The 15691-nt window shown below is 35.8% G+C and overlaps 1 protein-coding gene across 6 annotated transcripts in view; it reads right to left on the bottom strand.

The window, feature by feature from the left end:
- Positions 1–6042: 6042 nt before the first annotated feature.
- aifm3 (apoptosis inducing factor, mitochondria associated 3) overlaps positions 6043–15691 on the bottom strand; it is a 55268-nt gene continuing 45619 nt past the window's right edge. For 5 of the 6 annotated variants that reach the window (XM_018090653.2, XM_012968201.3, XM_031892937.1 and 2 more), the window contains 5 exons: positions 14797–14895; positions 13750–13825; positions 13219–13278; positions 8884–8988; positions 6043–6695 (listed from right to left, as the gene is read on the bottom strand). In XM_018090653.2, coding sequence (XP_017946142.1) covers positions 6656–6695; positions 8884–8988; positions 13219–13278; positions 13750–13825; positions 14797–14895 — 380 coding nt within the window. In that variant the 3' untranslated portion in view covers positions 6043–6655. The remainder of the gene's footprint in view (positions 6696–8883; positions 8989–13218; positions 13279–13749; positions 13826–14796; positions 14896–15691) is intronic. The other variant, XM_031892931.1, reaches the window with a different exon arrangement.

The following is a 15691-nucleotide window of genomic DNA, read 5'->3' as shown; positions in this document are numbered from 1 at the left end:
AGAATGTTGCAGAACATATTTACACACACATTTGACATGTGCATTTGGCTAACTTTTTACTACAGCACAGAATGTGGAGGTACATAGGGTTACTACCTTTTCTGAAACAAAACTGACCTTCCTATATTGTTAGCATTTTTTCTTATTCATAACGGTTCTTATTAATAACAAGCTTGAATTTTACTGGCCAGGTGGCAACCCTAGTGGTACTGAATCCAAAAATAGTTGTGATATTAGTGACCCTCCCTCCCCACCTGAGATTCTCCTCCATTCCTCCTTCCACTCAATGTCCTTCCCTTCTCTAACTTGTAAGACTTTTCTGACACCCCTGAAAGGGAAGATATAAAAAGCAAACAATATAAAATCAGTATTATACAGTGTTTGCTTGACACGAGAAATGCTATATTTTTTATGTGTTGTGGTTTTTTATTTCCCGCATGAGATTTACCTGCAAGATGAGATGAAACTGAAATTATTGCGATCTACAAATATTTTATTATAAAAAATCTTTTTCTGATTAATTTAAATTTTTTTATTGTTTCTCCTCAGTTTGGGGCGGGGCAGGCTTTGCATTGGGTGCTCATATTCACAGCTCATCCCGAGGTGCTCTCAGTGGCAGGTGCTGGAATTCCTTAGGCACCTCCTCCCCTTTCTTTGATTTCTTGTAAAATCCAGCATCATCCAAGATAGCGCTAATTTCATCAGCTGTTCTCCCTCCTATTTTTACCACCTAGAAAATAACAAAGCACTTTATCATTTGTTTTAGATATTTTATATCTTTCAAGTATTATTGTTACACAGAGCATAAAGCATGATGGCGCACCTCTCACACTCTCTATATAGACGTAATGGAGAAGGTAAGGCCAATTTATCCATTTTTGAAAACCTTGTTTCAAAACTTAATCGCAAGAAAAAATGCAATTAACCTTAATAAGGTTATTTTCTTGATCACTAGCACATTTACCGAAAACCTTGAATGCAAAAATTCTTTTACATTGTTCCAAAAAAAAAAAAAACTTGATTGCACAAATGATCACATTGTTTCATAATGTTTAAAAAAAGTCAAAACACAAAGTTGCTTGATTATTGAAAATGCACCTCCCATTAACTTCTATAGAAGTTCGCAAGGTTTTAGTTTCCACATTTTTTTCGTTAGGATTTTAGGGGTTTCTTTTCTGAAAAATCTACTACTGCAAGAAAACTGATTTACTAAGGGGGAGATTTACTAATCCACAAATCCGAATCCCAAAAGGGAAAAAATCAATTTGGAAACGAAAATTTTGCGACTTTTTCATCGCCGTCGCGATTTTTTCGTATTTTGCGCAACTATTTCGTCACCATCGCGACGTTTTCGTATAGAACGATCATGAATGGCGGAAAAACCTTTGCGACTTTGCATGAAGCCTTCCATAGGACTCAATGGCACTGTGGAGCTCCAACCTGACCCAAGGAAAGTCACAATACCAAAGCTTGAATGAATCCGAAACTTTCGTACTCGTTGCGATAATACGATTTTTTTTTCGACGGCGACGAAAAAGTCACGGAAAATATACGACAAATTGGCGACGAAGACGAAAAAGTCGCATTCGGACGCTTTCGGTCCGTTCATGGATTAGTAAATCTCCCCATAAGTATCTATATTGTGCACTGAGCAATAGCTAAGGTTACCAATTCATTACAAAGAATTTCTTCCAGATATACCAATATCTTTTACAAATTGTTAATCTCAACATTAAAGTGCTCTGGGGATTAATGATTTAAAGGAGATATAGATATCAGCAACCCATAGGGGTTTATTTATCGAAAACTGAGTATGCATTTTTTCCTTCATTTGAGAAAAAACACAGGATAAAAAGTACAAATAATCATGTATTTTATAAAAAAAAAAAAAAACAGCAAAGAAGAAGTCAACTTTTAATAGAAGTCAATGAGAATTTTCTATAACAATTTTATGTTTTATTTTTTGTTTATTAAAACATTCAGGATTTTCAGCCTCATTATAAATAAATGGAACAATGTGATTTTTTTTGGTGACAAAATGCATAAATGATTATTAAGTTCAAGTTTTTCATAAATAAACTATCATACAAGGAAAATACCACAAAAAGTTGCTTGTGTTTTTCCTACACTTGCATAGACTTTAGTATCAATCAATCTAAAGCAATATGACTTGTTACATAATTACTTAACAAGTCCAGTTGCTTTAGATGTATTTATACTAGATATACCATGACCTGGATGAATGAAAATCTTCATAGTCACAGACTTAGAAAATGCATTATATTTTGCCTTATGCCCATGCCACATTTTTTACACCAGACAAATGCCTGAATTCTTAGGGGCTGATTCACGTATCCGAATCCCGAATGGGAAAAAATCGTATTGGAAACGAACATTTTGCGACTTTTTCGTATTTTTGCGATTTTTTCGTCAACGTCGCAACTTTTTCGTGAATTGACGCAACTTTTTCGTAGACGTTACGACTTGCGCAAATTGTCGCAACTTTTTCGTAGCCGTTACAACTTGCGCGAATTGTCGCGACTTTTTCGTATTGAGTGCTAGTAAACAGCGGGCAAACCTTTCCGATTTTTTCGCGACGGCTACGAAAAAGTCGCGACAATTCGCGCAAGTCGTAACGGCTACGAAAAAGTCCCGACAATTTACGAAAAAGTCGCGACGGCAACGAAAAAATCGCAAAATACCGATCATTACGAAAAAAACGCATGCAGACGCTTTCAATCCAATCGTGGATTAGTAAATCGGCCCCTTAGAGTAATGCCACACGGGGATGTTTCTCACTGCCCCACTGCTGGCATCGGCTCACTTGTATGTCTGCACCCAGAGGCACTGCGTTGCCCTGGCACAAAAATGCATACTTACACTTTTCCACACCAGAATCTGTTCTATGTGTCTGCACCCAGGCTAACACAGTGCTTCTGGATGCAGACACACATGTGTGCAGATGCCAACAGATCTGCTGATTCACCTATACATCCAAATGGCCTTAAATACACAGTTTTGGGCCAAAATCTGCCTGTACCAGCAGTGCCAATCAGTGACAGGGGGCAGAGGCGGTTCTAGACGTTCTTCCACTGGTGGAAAAAACATCAAATGGGCCATTAGCCAAGAACACTTGCAGTTTCTTTTTATGGGGGATTAAGTGGCAGGTCATGAATAAATATCATTAAAAGCTCCTTTGAGTGGGTTTGGCCATGTTCAGAAAACTGATTCAAATGTGGCTAAACACAGTAGTATAGATAGAAAACACAATGCAGTAACTTCTACGTGAGGTTCAGAGAGAACATTTTACATGTAAACAACAATAATAACTGGCATGGCAATTCATGTTTTAAATTCATTGTTCAAACTGTTTATTATTATATTTTTCATAAAATGTTATGTATAATACCAACCTTCAGAATTTCATTTTTAAAATTGTAGAATATTATTTGAGGTTCCTTTGCTTCAGTGGATTCATATTTAAGGTTATGGCTATAAATGTGGGGTTAAGAGAAATGCATATATGAATGGTTTTGTTTTCTAATTATTATTACTCCTTTTCCCAAATTAGTGGCATATTTATCAAAAAATAGCTACAATCTGCCAGAGTGATGTTCCACCATTCTCTTTTCATTTCTTATGGGATTTTTAGGTGTATATTTGTTAATGGGTGAGAGTTCGCCATTTGATAATTATGCCTGGGCAGCCATCAGCAGGGCCACACTATCCCCGGGACCCTGAAAAAGCAGTACTTATTACAGTTGAAACAGTCCCTAATGTCCTAATTGTAAAGGAACCTGGAGGTCCAACTAAACTTCTAATGGGGTCCCTCATATTTTCAGGAACAAAGGATACTAAAGTGCCCAGATCTCCATCATGAACTTGTAAAGTTCAGGCTTCTTTTTAATGGAACATCCTACAACACTTGGTGCCTGAAAATGAAAAACATTTGTTAAATTCTTATATAAAATATACATGGAGAATAACTAAGCACTAATTCCTTATAATTAGCAAATAGGCAAAATAGCAACCAAGTTACAAAAACATATTTTAATAGGTAACCAGGTGGATGCAATTTTTCTGGTTGGAAACTGCCTATATGAGCCAAAGAATCAAATTAATTACTTTTCATGATGATAGAGGGGTCTCTTGAATTACACCTGCAAAGTCAGATAGGCATCTATATAATCATTACACAGTCAAACACCTATCTACCAATAGACTAACAGGGTCCTACTACAAACATGTTGTTTCTTGAAGTGGTCCAAGTCTTCCCCAAACTATTCTATTTAACTGTAAGAAGCTGAAAAAAGCAAGCAATTAGCTTAATAAGGGAGACCCAGAAACATCTGTGTTATACATATTACATTCTTCCTGCACCAACGATCATAGTCTCCCGCTTCATAGGGTTCAGGAGGCACATACATACAGTAGGTCTGTAATGTCCAGGGTTCAATAAGGTTTGGGAATACCAGAGAGGTTTTTGTTTACTCTATTTATAAAATATCAGCAAGATTGTTATCATGTTGCCATATTTCTTATTAAAGAGTAACTAAAGTAACTATGCTATACATTATTACAAGCACACAAGGTCAGACTATTGCATGAATTTCTTGCATGTGCTCTTGTTAATGTACAGGGTTTCTGCATTTTAGAAAACAGGCTCTTCATTAGGCACCCACGGTCTAAATCACACTGTAACTTGAACAAATTCAGCCATCATGCCAATGTAAATGTAATATTTGATACTGGGTTAGCAAGGGGGGAACAAATTCTTAGGATCCAAAAAAGTGCAGTTAGAATGCTGGATCATGTTATTACACAACACCCTAATTTAAAGATATCAACACAAAATACCTTTTCTAGGCTAGATGTTGTCCCTCTGGACAGACATTATAAGAACACTTCCCAGTATGAAAACATTTACAGCAACTTTTTTTGGCAAATTCAGAATCTGACAAAATGCTAGATACCTTTTTTGGCATTCCATAATATTGGGTTCCCCATCTCAAAGCAGGCAACTATCTTTGTTAAACAAACAAGAAAACTATTGTCACACACAATTTTTATCAGTGGGGATAAAACACTTTTTCCATTAACGTGACTGTTGCTATATTTCCCAATCTGAGTGTCCATGAAGACCAATCATAATTTCAATCAACTTGTCACAATGGTTCTGCTGTAGTTTTCCTGGGTATATACTTACAATTACTGTTCCTCTAGCAATTTCAGTATCTTCTATAAGTGTTATGTTATTTTTGTCTTCTGTCGCTGTGGCATAAAAGCAGAAGGCCAAGAAGCACAAGGACACCCGTAAAGCCATTACAGCAAAGTCTGTTTCAACTAAAGCGTTACTAGTGCCACATCAGCTTAAACATTTTGGCAATAACCCGCCTTTCCTATGGGAGTGTACTGATCTCTGTATATGAATATACACCACTTTGTTTCGTGAGCAAATCTACACTAAAGAGAGGGCGGACAGGTGGCTCCTTATCACTTTTCCCCACATTAATCTTTCTTTCCTCAAAATGTGTAAACTTTTTTTATAGATATCTACATTTATGCTGTTGAACATTACTTAAGTAGAAGACTACTGCACTTCTTGCTTACTGTGCTTGTCATACATAAAAGTCCATACTGTTTGCAGGAACCAGACATTTTGGCTTTCGGTTATATTTTAACATGTAAAAATGATTTGATACAGAAGCCAGTGCTCTGGGAATAACATGTGAGTGGCTCTATAGTTGTTGCTTAATTACACAGATGATTGGTTGGCTGAATATGCCAGGGACTTATTGGAAATATAATGGAAATTGCAGATGCAAATATACCAGAATAATCTCGACAATGAAAATACTCTTCGCATTTAAATTTAACATTCCAGTGACCTGACTAAACATTTCTGCTGGTGCATACTGCTGAGGAGGACATAAGAATATTTTTCTGGATTTTTTAAAATAGCAGTGGAGCTAAACTTGTATCATCTCAGTCACAGTCTCCCACTTGCTTTACTATTTGTGATAAATAAATCTGACAAGAAAATGAATACTTTGTCTCTTTTATTTCTTCTGAAATATCTTATGTATTTTGGATGAAATTTGTATGTACATTTCAGAAAACTACCAAAATGAGTAGGAGCAGCATATGTAGGAAGTAGTCACACCATATTCCTTGCAACTTTGGATAACCAGGATGTTAAATGATTTCACCATAGACATTTCAGCAGTTATAATGCCCCTGATAGGTCAGCAGAATGTGCGGTTGCTACAGGCTCTGTATAAAATGTTGAGTTCTTTACAAAAAAATAAACTCTGATTCCTCTTTCTGTTCTTCACATGATTTGTTTCAGTGCATTCCCCAGTAACACTTAAAGCTTAGGCAATAAACTCTTTAAAGTCTTTTTATATTCTTTCTTGGTTTCATGATCGGCTTGGTACTTCCTTTGTGATCACGGAAGTCTCAGCAGAAGGCCATGGCTTACTGTATATTCCTTAGATAGCTAGATGAGAAATGCAAAAGCATCTATTTCACAGCACACAATCAACAGTGCGTTGGCACATATTTTTGTAAGTAAAATGCATTGTATTGGCAGTTGTACATGCACTTGTTGCTCGATGCAATTGCAATTTGGTTCCACTGGGAACAACGGTCTGTGCTAAGATCCCTTCCCCGTCAGCCAAGATATATCTCCAGTCCTTAAAGAAACAGAAAAAGTGCTGTATTAATTGTACTTTTTAGTGTGTTGGGTGGTATGCATATTTTAAGTTACAATTGTGCTACATTAAATGTGCTTAGAGTACTGAGGTGGCAAATGCCAATCTGTTTTATAGGAGTCAGACCAAGTGGAATGAAGTTTTTTCAGTTAAATGCACCAAACATGCTGACACCACATAGCATAAATGCATAGTGTAGTTCTACAGGTATCAGTATCATATTAAATGAACACTTTTTTCTAGCATTGTGCAAATGACAGCGAAGATTTTTCTATATTTTTAATATTTTATCATACAGATCCATGTTTAAAACAATTGAAAAAAGATTATGTTGTGTCCATTATTCTCTGCTTAACTGTGCTCCTAGTGCAGATAAAACATTATTTTTTCGTGTGAGTGCATATAACGTTTTTTGGTATGTAAGTAAATAAATATATCATTGCCAAGTATCTCTGAGCTAGCATCCCAATAGGAAAATGACTGCAGCCCCAATGGAGAAACTGGGACTCACCAGGGTGAAATTCTGCTGCCTTCTTAATTCATTTCTATGGGATATTTATCAATGGGTGAAAATCAAGAGTTCACCCTTTTGTTAAATACATTTTAAAAATCTGATAGAAGTGAATAGAGATAGAAATGAATATGCCCCCATTAAAGTGCCAAGTGGTACTGTTTTATTATTACAGAGAAAAAGGGAATCATTTTTATAAATCAGAATTACCGGTATTTGCTTAAAATGGAGTCTATTGGAAATGACCTGTATTTTTATTTACAAAGCACAAAATAAATGCAGTGATTTAAATGAACATACTTGCCATGGCAGACAAAAATCCTTGGAAGCACAGAAAAAAACACGTCAGCATTATTATAATATTGAATCATACAGCTTTTATAGAATCAATAATAAAGTAGAAATCTGGTGAAAGATAAAGATAACGTTCTTACTTTTAACATTATGTACCCTTTAGAATAGTCTATAGAATCTGCCTCACTTTAGATCGTGGGGCACCATTCTTGGACAAAAGATTATCTGAAGGGTTAGCAGAGATGGTCCAAGGAGAAGTTTATTTTGCCTTAGAGTGATATACTCTCCAGAAGGCACATATATAGACCCAGCTATGCTGGTAATTTCTGAGCCTAGCAAGTAACTAATTTGATTAAAAAATAATTATCACAGAACTTTCAGGGCAACAAACACAAGGGATTTCTTTGCCACCACAACTATGTACACAATAGTATTCTGAGGAATAGCCTTCTGTAATATGCCTACAATTCATTAAGAAATGCAATAGCCTCACAGATATCATTAGGGGAACAGGATGGACATGGTATCCCCTAATTTTCTGTTAAAGGAACACTTTACCCCAAACAATGTAGGTCTTTTTAAAAATATATTGTTCCTATGTAAAACCCTGCTTCATCTAAATAAACCATTTTCATAAACAAAATATACTTTTTAATAGTATGTGGCATTGGGTAATCCTAAATAGAAAATTGCCATTTTAAGTACCAAGGGCCGCCCCCTGGGATCATACGATTCACAGTGCACACAAACAAACCAAGGGCACACATACATGTTAGGTCACATCAGCCAATTAATGGACAGAGTTCTGCTTTTTGCTTCCACACTACTTCTTGTTACAGTTAGAGCTGCATCATTTCCTGTCAGGTGATCTCTGAGGAAGCACACAGCACATCACTAAATGGTGGCTTAAGGGAAAGGATGTAAAAGGGCAATATTTACTGATATATATGTATTTTAGTTTGGCGAGATTCTTTAACAGACCAGTTAATATGATATAAACAGTCTGTTAGTGTTCATTCTGGGGGTATTCCTATAATAGACATGCAGCACTGTGTTATCACAATTCGCTCTGTTGAAGTATCAAAATATAAAATGATCAAATTCAACCAAGAAGTCAGTAGCTGCAAAAAAAACAGTTTCATGCGAAGCCCTAAAGGCTTTTGTACATTAAAATGTACTTAATCATAGGCATTGGCTTTATTTATTGTTTTATTGTGTCATTTTGTGACTTTACATTTAAAATGTTTCACTTCTAATGAATTATGTGTTAAATATTTTTGAAGGCTTAAAGCTCAAGTACCCAAGCCACAGCCAGACTTCTGTTACTCTGTATACAAAAAGTTCAGTAATCAATTTAGTACTTACTCGACATCCCGTTTTCTTATAGTTTTTCCAGATGACATTATTTCAGCCACCTTGGACACTATAGGATCATAGTTCATACTTGCGACGGCAATAACCTCATCATTCCTACAATGAATAAAAGCACGAGTTTTGATGATTTGTTATAACACAATTTTCTTTGGGCTAATACCTTTTCTGCATTGATTAAAAGTAGCATCCAGTCTGAAATACTCTGCTTATTATAGTATGCAGCCTCTGCGACACAATTAGTAAAGGTTTTTTTTAAGGGACCTTATCATTTTTAAACTTTTGAACTTTTTAAAACTTTTAAAAATCAAATACCAATGTGGTATCCTAAGTAAAGTAAAACAGTGGGGACATCTATTTACTTTCATTCAGTGTTTTTTTGCCTTTAAAATACACCAGGGTGGATAATCCCAATGGGACCTAGTTGGTATTACACATCTTTATTAGAACAACAGAAAAAATACTAAAAACACACTACAGCACTCCAATTTGAGGGAATAATGTGCCATAAAAATCTATTGTACCCAGTACAAACAATAAATGACATTACTTTTGATCCTTGTACTCCAAGAGCCAAACTGAACAAGCATTTGCAACATGGGAAGTAAGGAAATGGCTAGCCCATTTCAGGTAACATGCAGGTAACACCATATGGACTTTGTGTAGGTCTGTTGCGGAGTTATGTATGTACGCTGGAAGATACTTCTATCCTGTTTAACTTGTGACTAATAATATATATATAGATATATTTGATGATTTAGCCACATTTTTATTTGATGGTGCTTTTAATATTCATACATTTATTTTAGTGCATCATTACAGCTATCTCTGTGTGTGCACATTATAATACTTCTGACAGATTGGAACAGTACAATGGGCTACAAGGCAAAAAGATGCTACTACAGCTCTAAAGAAAGATTACTAGGGCCAGTAAGATGAGGGGCTTTGGAAAGCATTTACAGGTTAGTAATTGTGGTTTCTGGGGGGTAGTGAAGTACATGCTGGCCCAAAAGCCACAGGTTGGGTGGGTTCGAGCTGTCACTTGCACAATATTGTTAGGTTGTTTCCACCGTTCCAGCCTACAACCTTACACTGACCATCTTCCTCTATTTATAGCCTCGCTCCTGCCCAGTTCCCTTCCTGATGTCAGAGATGGCCGGGTGGGCCGGTTTCAGGTTTGGAGGCAGCGGTTAGGGTCGGGTGCTGGTCTACCAAATGTGGACCTGTGCATCACTACTGGGGGGTGCCTTTCAGACTGGCTCCCAATCACCTTTATGGGATCTCCTTTTTGTTTAAATACAAAAATATTCTTGCGTTAGTCATTCTATACAACAAGTGAGCCTATCTACACAAAAGTATTTTTAATATATATACAGAAGAGATCAACTTATTTGACAGAATGTCTGGGAGCTTCAGCATCAGATGATGCCATTTTTATGTCAAACACAAACCAGCATTAACCCACTGGCTGAGCTGGGGGAGCATCTAGTGGCAGCATAAATTACATTTATTCGCAAATTCTGACAAAGTTGCTTTAATGAGCTTCTCCTATTGGGTTCTTCTGCTAGTCTATGTTGCACATAGGGATTTTCTAGGTGTTTTGCCCACCACAACATGTTCCCTTCTCCATTACTGCCCTCAACCCCGTTACCGACAATAGAAACCACGTAAAAAGAAAACACAGCAGAAAGGACTACATAGTTGCCATTTGAAACACAGCAGCTGTTAAGAATATTACTCAGACATCATCAACAGTTCGTATATAGAATTAAATAAGTTATAGGTGCATTAGGAGTTATTACAAAAGCTTACATTTATCTAACAGAATGAGTTGAGATTTAACACCACCATCACCATTAGCGAAGATATGTCCTAGACTAATAGCAGTAGTCTAATTATAATATTTCATCTTATTTTTTAAAATAATTTAAAATAAACACTGACTCAAAAATAAAACAAAATGTTTTTATTTTCCCTAGAAAAAAATATTGAATAAAGATGAGAGGTAATTAATGGCAAATTAAAAGAAAAATAGGTTTATTCTCAACTTGTATTTTGAGCAACATGCAAGTAAGCAGATATACCAAGCTCTAGGCTGGTTGATGACCAATAAAGAATTTAGGGAAATAAATAACATGGTGAGATGTATAAACTGTTTTTGAAAGTATGAGCAGCTGTTACTTTCCAGTTTTGCATAGACATATTGCTTTTGTGTGATGAATTATTAGTTTGTTTATGTTAATTAATGCAATTAATAAGTAATATGCTAGTTATTTTGCTCCGCTCCTATCTTTTGGACATGGAGAAAGCTTTTGACTAGGTGGCCCTGGCCATTCAGAGATATAATTCTAGGGATTCTGTAATGATTTTTATGGTGTAGTTTTTTTTTTACTAAATAATACTATGTACATTGCAAATAATTTGTTCTACCTTTCCAAACTTTATCCTTAAACCAATATTTTTTTAGCTGTAATATTGGTGTGTAGGCAGCCATCTCAGTGCATTGTGTCTGAGCTTTCAGAAGGAGCCAGCATTTCACAATGGAACTGCTATCAGGCAACTTATTGTTTCTTCCTACTCAGTGTAACTGGAGGAGCCATGGCAGGACTTGGGTGTTTTACTATTGAGTGCTGTTGTCTACCACTAGGTGGGGCATGGGATCATAGCAGGTGTCAGAAAGCTGTTGCTTTGTTATCTTCCCATTGTTCTGCTTATCAGCTTCTGGGGGAGGGGGAGAGAGGGGGTGATATGCCTCCAACTTGTGGGGCAGCAGTAAAGAGACACTGACATTTATCAGAGCACAAGCCATGTGGCTAAGGGCACCTGGAAAACTAAAAATATGTGTAGCCCCATATCAAATTTCAAAATTAAATATAAAAAAATGGTTTGCTCTTTTGAAAAATGTATTTCCATGCAGTTTTCTGCTGAAAAAGTGCTATCAACTAAATCCCTATGGTTCCCTATTAGACTCCTATACTACAATAAGCAGCCAAGGAATTCTTCCTTGCACTTTAAAATAACAAAAGGAACTTGCAATGGTTGCCCTCTATCCCCTTTACCATTAGCCTAATACCACCATGCCCTAACTAAAACCCTCTCTGAATTTGCTGTTTTACAAAATCAACATGATAAAAATGCTATGTCCATCAACAGACTGACCACTTATCTGCGATATAAGTTAAAGTTTGGCAACATAAAAACATACAATATCTAGGGATTCCCTCAAGTGTATCAGGAAAAACCCAGTAGTTAAATTAACACAAGACAAGATCTTGTAAATTATGTTTTTATTTACCATGTAAATACCTGCCTCAGGAATAGCTGCACTTGACACAAACTTGTATGTACATGCATGACCATCAGTCACTCTTAGGTATGAAGGACATTAAGGGGCAGATTTATCAGCATTTGAATTTTTGTTTGTATTTCCACAAAAACCATGAATGTCTAGTCATTTATTTCGAGATCCAAAAAATGCTACTTTTACATGATCTCGACAGCTTTTAGATGTTGTATTTTATCTTTCTTATTTGTTGTAGTTTAGTCAAATAATTATTGGTATTTTTCTGCAACAAAATCATATTTATGCACAAAAAGATATGAATAGTGAAAAAAGAAAAATTATATGTTAGTAAATGCCCCCTTAATGTCAGTGTTTCACTATGTTCAGCGATTACAAAATCTAATTCAATGGCACCTTATAAGCATCACTTGTTTCTTTGCCTTAAGCTTTATTGGCCATAGTTTGCAAAGTTTTGTTAGTTGGACTATGCTTCTGTGTCAGCTGGGTCTGTTTTGCATCAGTTTCTTATTCTCTTCTCTTTATTTGCATCAAGTACAATACTCAGTGATGGACAGTAATCAAACAAGGTAATTCAATGCACTAGCCATCTGTATAATGTGCTATACAAAACTGGAAACGTAAATTGTATATTGGGTACATTCATGACCCACAACGTATTAAGCCCCTTTATTTCTTTTAAGAGTTTTTAATAAACACCAGGAGAATACAGGCGATTAAAGAGATATGTATTTTAAAGCCCACTTCCATTGTAATTAGAGGACTGAACAGTAGTATTGCCACCTCAGTGATAAATCACATACTTCTGAATTTAATCTAAAACGTTTTATTTATTTTATAACTAAATATTTTCTGCTGTTGATTAACTGCAGAAAGCAAATGAACATAAATCCAAAATAATGGATCTCAGTTTATGAGAGTGGAATTCTAAGCTGGGCATTGTAGGCAATGCTATTGTTCAGTGCAGAAGGAATCCAAAGAGAATACCCATTGTCCTTGAGCTATCAATACGTGCTCTTAAATATTACCTCCAGTGCTCTACGCAGGGTGTCATCCTACTATAGGATAAGAACCTTCGTTTGGGTTTCCTGAATAGCAAAATAATGCACAGCTCTTTTATTGTCAAGTGTCTAGCAATCTTTACAATGAAGTCAGACTTAAGCAATATAATACTGTTTATGTAAATGTATGTTTTTAAAGTAAATTCCATGTGTGCCCATGCTCCAGGTGCACAAAATTTTTTAAAAGGATTTGAACAAAATGTAATTACTTTTTGTACAATTTAGAAACCACAACAGTGTTCCCAGGAAAGTCTCATGGAAATACTGGGATGGAAGCACTTGTTAATGAGCACTAAGGGCACACTCTTGCGCCCCTTAGTGCTCTGGCATTTGCTAGTAAATGACCCCTGTAACGTGATGCTGCACATCTAATAATAAGATACAGCATTGATTTTAGTCCCTAACACATTCCTCTAACTTTAAGATATGTGTCAATGTCACTTTAAAAGTAACAGAGTCGTTTTGCAAGCATTGCGTGTTAAGTATTGAATTCCTTACCTTGTATAAAATGCCACAAACTTTAATTCATCAATGTCTCCTTGAATGATGACATCATCAAAACCGTCTCCGTGCCCTGATTTAAGATAGAACAAAGAGGAGCAGTAAATCTCTGTGCCTAAGGCAAGGGCTGCTATATATGTATACATCTGCCTACCATTTAACTATATTGAAGAATTTGTTGTTCTTGCCACATTAATAACAATGTTCATGTATGGAATGGACTACATGTATTTCTAATGGGCTGAGGGATTGCATAGCATATGTATGGATGCAGTAGGAAGTGCTGGTAACATAGAAAAACAGCTTTTATTGGTACAATGTGAAGTATGATGGTTTCTGTTTGGGCAGAATATATAATTGTACAGTATATATGTGTTTGAGTAAGGAGGCCTTTAAAAAACAAATAAGCACTTTATTTAAACACAAAGGCCTGCCAGAGAATTTTCGTTTTATGAAAGGTTTACAGGCAGGACCGTGCCTGATTATTTAGCAAAACTCTAGTTTTTGGGGGGTTGGAAGGTGGTTAATGTATAACCATAATAGAGAAACTCAATACTGAGCATGACAAAATTGCAGATTGCAGGGGCAAAGTGAAAAAGTGGGCCCCTATGTCCAGTTTCTTGCACTTTGCATCTTGCCCAGGAATAATAAATGAGACAACTAGAGTTTAGGAGATGATTTTACCCTAGTGCATGGGAGAACCTACAGGGCAGACATACAGATATCCTTTATCTTTTCAAGTATTTGGTTCCTTAACTGCACAATGAATAGGGATAACAAATCGTAGATGTGGGTGGCTAGAGAACCCTTTTTAAATTCATATACTATCTAGGTGATAGTAATAGATTCTAAGAATATGCTGTACTTTCCATGATCCCAGATAGTGTGTCCAGGATTTGACCATAACTACTTAACTTCTTCTCCTTCTGTGTCTCTTTATCTATGATGAATGAGGCAGCAGCGGCTAAATCACAAACTGGCACCAGCTTTCAGTAAATCTACCCAAGTATGTTGAAACAAATCCCCTGTATTTCAATTATTCACCTGCATATCGTATACTTTTTCCAAACATTGCTGTCCACAGATATGGAACTGTATTGATTTCAGTGCCTTGGGCCAACATGTTTAGTGCTGCTATTCGGCCTGTGACAGAGAAGGAAAATAAGAAAAAACGGTTAAAAGAAAAAAGAGAAGAGAATAAAATGGAAAAATGACTGAGTTATTTAAACCCCTGGTTTTGAAACAACATTGCTTAAGTTTCTGGTGTCATTGCATTAACGCAATGCTTGTTAATTCGGGGTTAATCTGAGTCAGTGGGATATTAATGCTCAATACAGTCCCTGAGCTCTATCACCCCTAAGGCTGAATTTTACCAAATCTGTCCCACAGTGTATATGTTATATAGAGAATTCTGTATAGAATGCAAGACATTTACATTTTGTAATTTAAAAAATAGAATACTTTGAATTGTGTTACTATATTAGGATCCATTATGGCCAAATCCCATAGACTCAATTGTGAAGAAATGATTAAACTTTTTACAAATTATTTTCTTTTTCTATTTAACTTTTTCTATGTAATAGTAAACAGTACCTTGCACTTGGTTCTAACTAAGATTATTTATTATTATTATAATAAGGATTATTATTAATAATAATAATAATAATAATAATAATAATAATAATCCTTATTGGAGACAAAACAATCCTTTTGGGCTTATTTAATGTTTAAAAGATTTTTTTAGTAGACTAAATTTATGTTGAATTACAGAAAGATCCCTTATCCAGAAAACCCCAGGTTCCAAGCATTCCGGATACTGTACAATACATTAATTTGTAGCGAACTGCATATCTCCTGTTTGGTATGTCTGTGTGTATTTATGCAAGTGTGTGTGTAGTGTAACTAAAATAACTTCACCATAATCTCAAGTGTTGTTGAA

The sequence above is a fragment of the Xenopus tropicalis genome, chromosome 1, assembly GCF_000004195.4.
Source record: "Xenopus tropicalis strain Nigerian chromosome 1, UCB_Xtro_10.0, whole genome shotgun sequence".
NCBI classification, from domain to species: domain Eukaryota; kingdom Metazoa; phylum Chordata; class Amphibia; order Anura; family Pipidae; genus Xenopus; species Xenopus tropicalis.
Note: the sequence above shows the minus strand (reverse complement) of the source record. Positions and strands in the feature narration are given on the sequence as shown.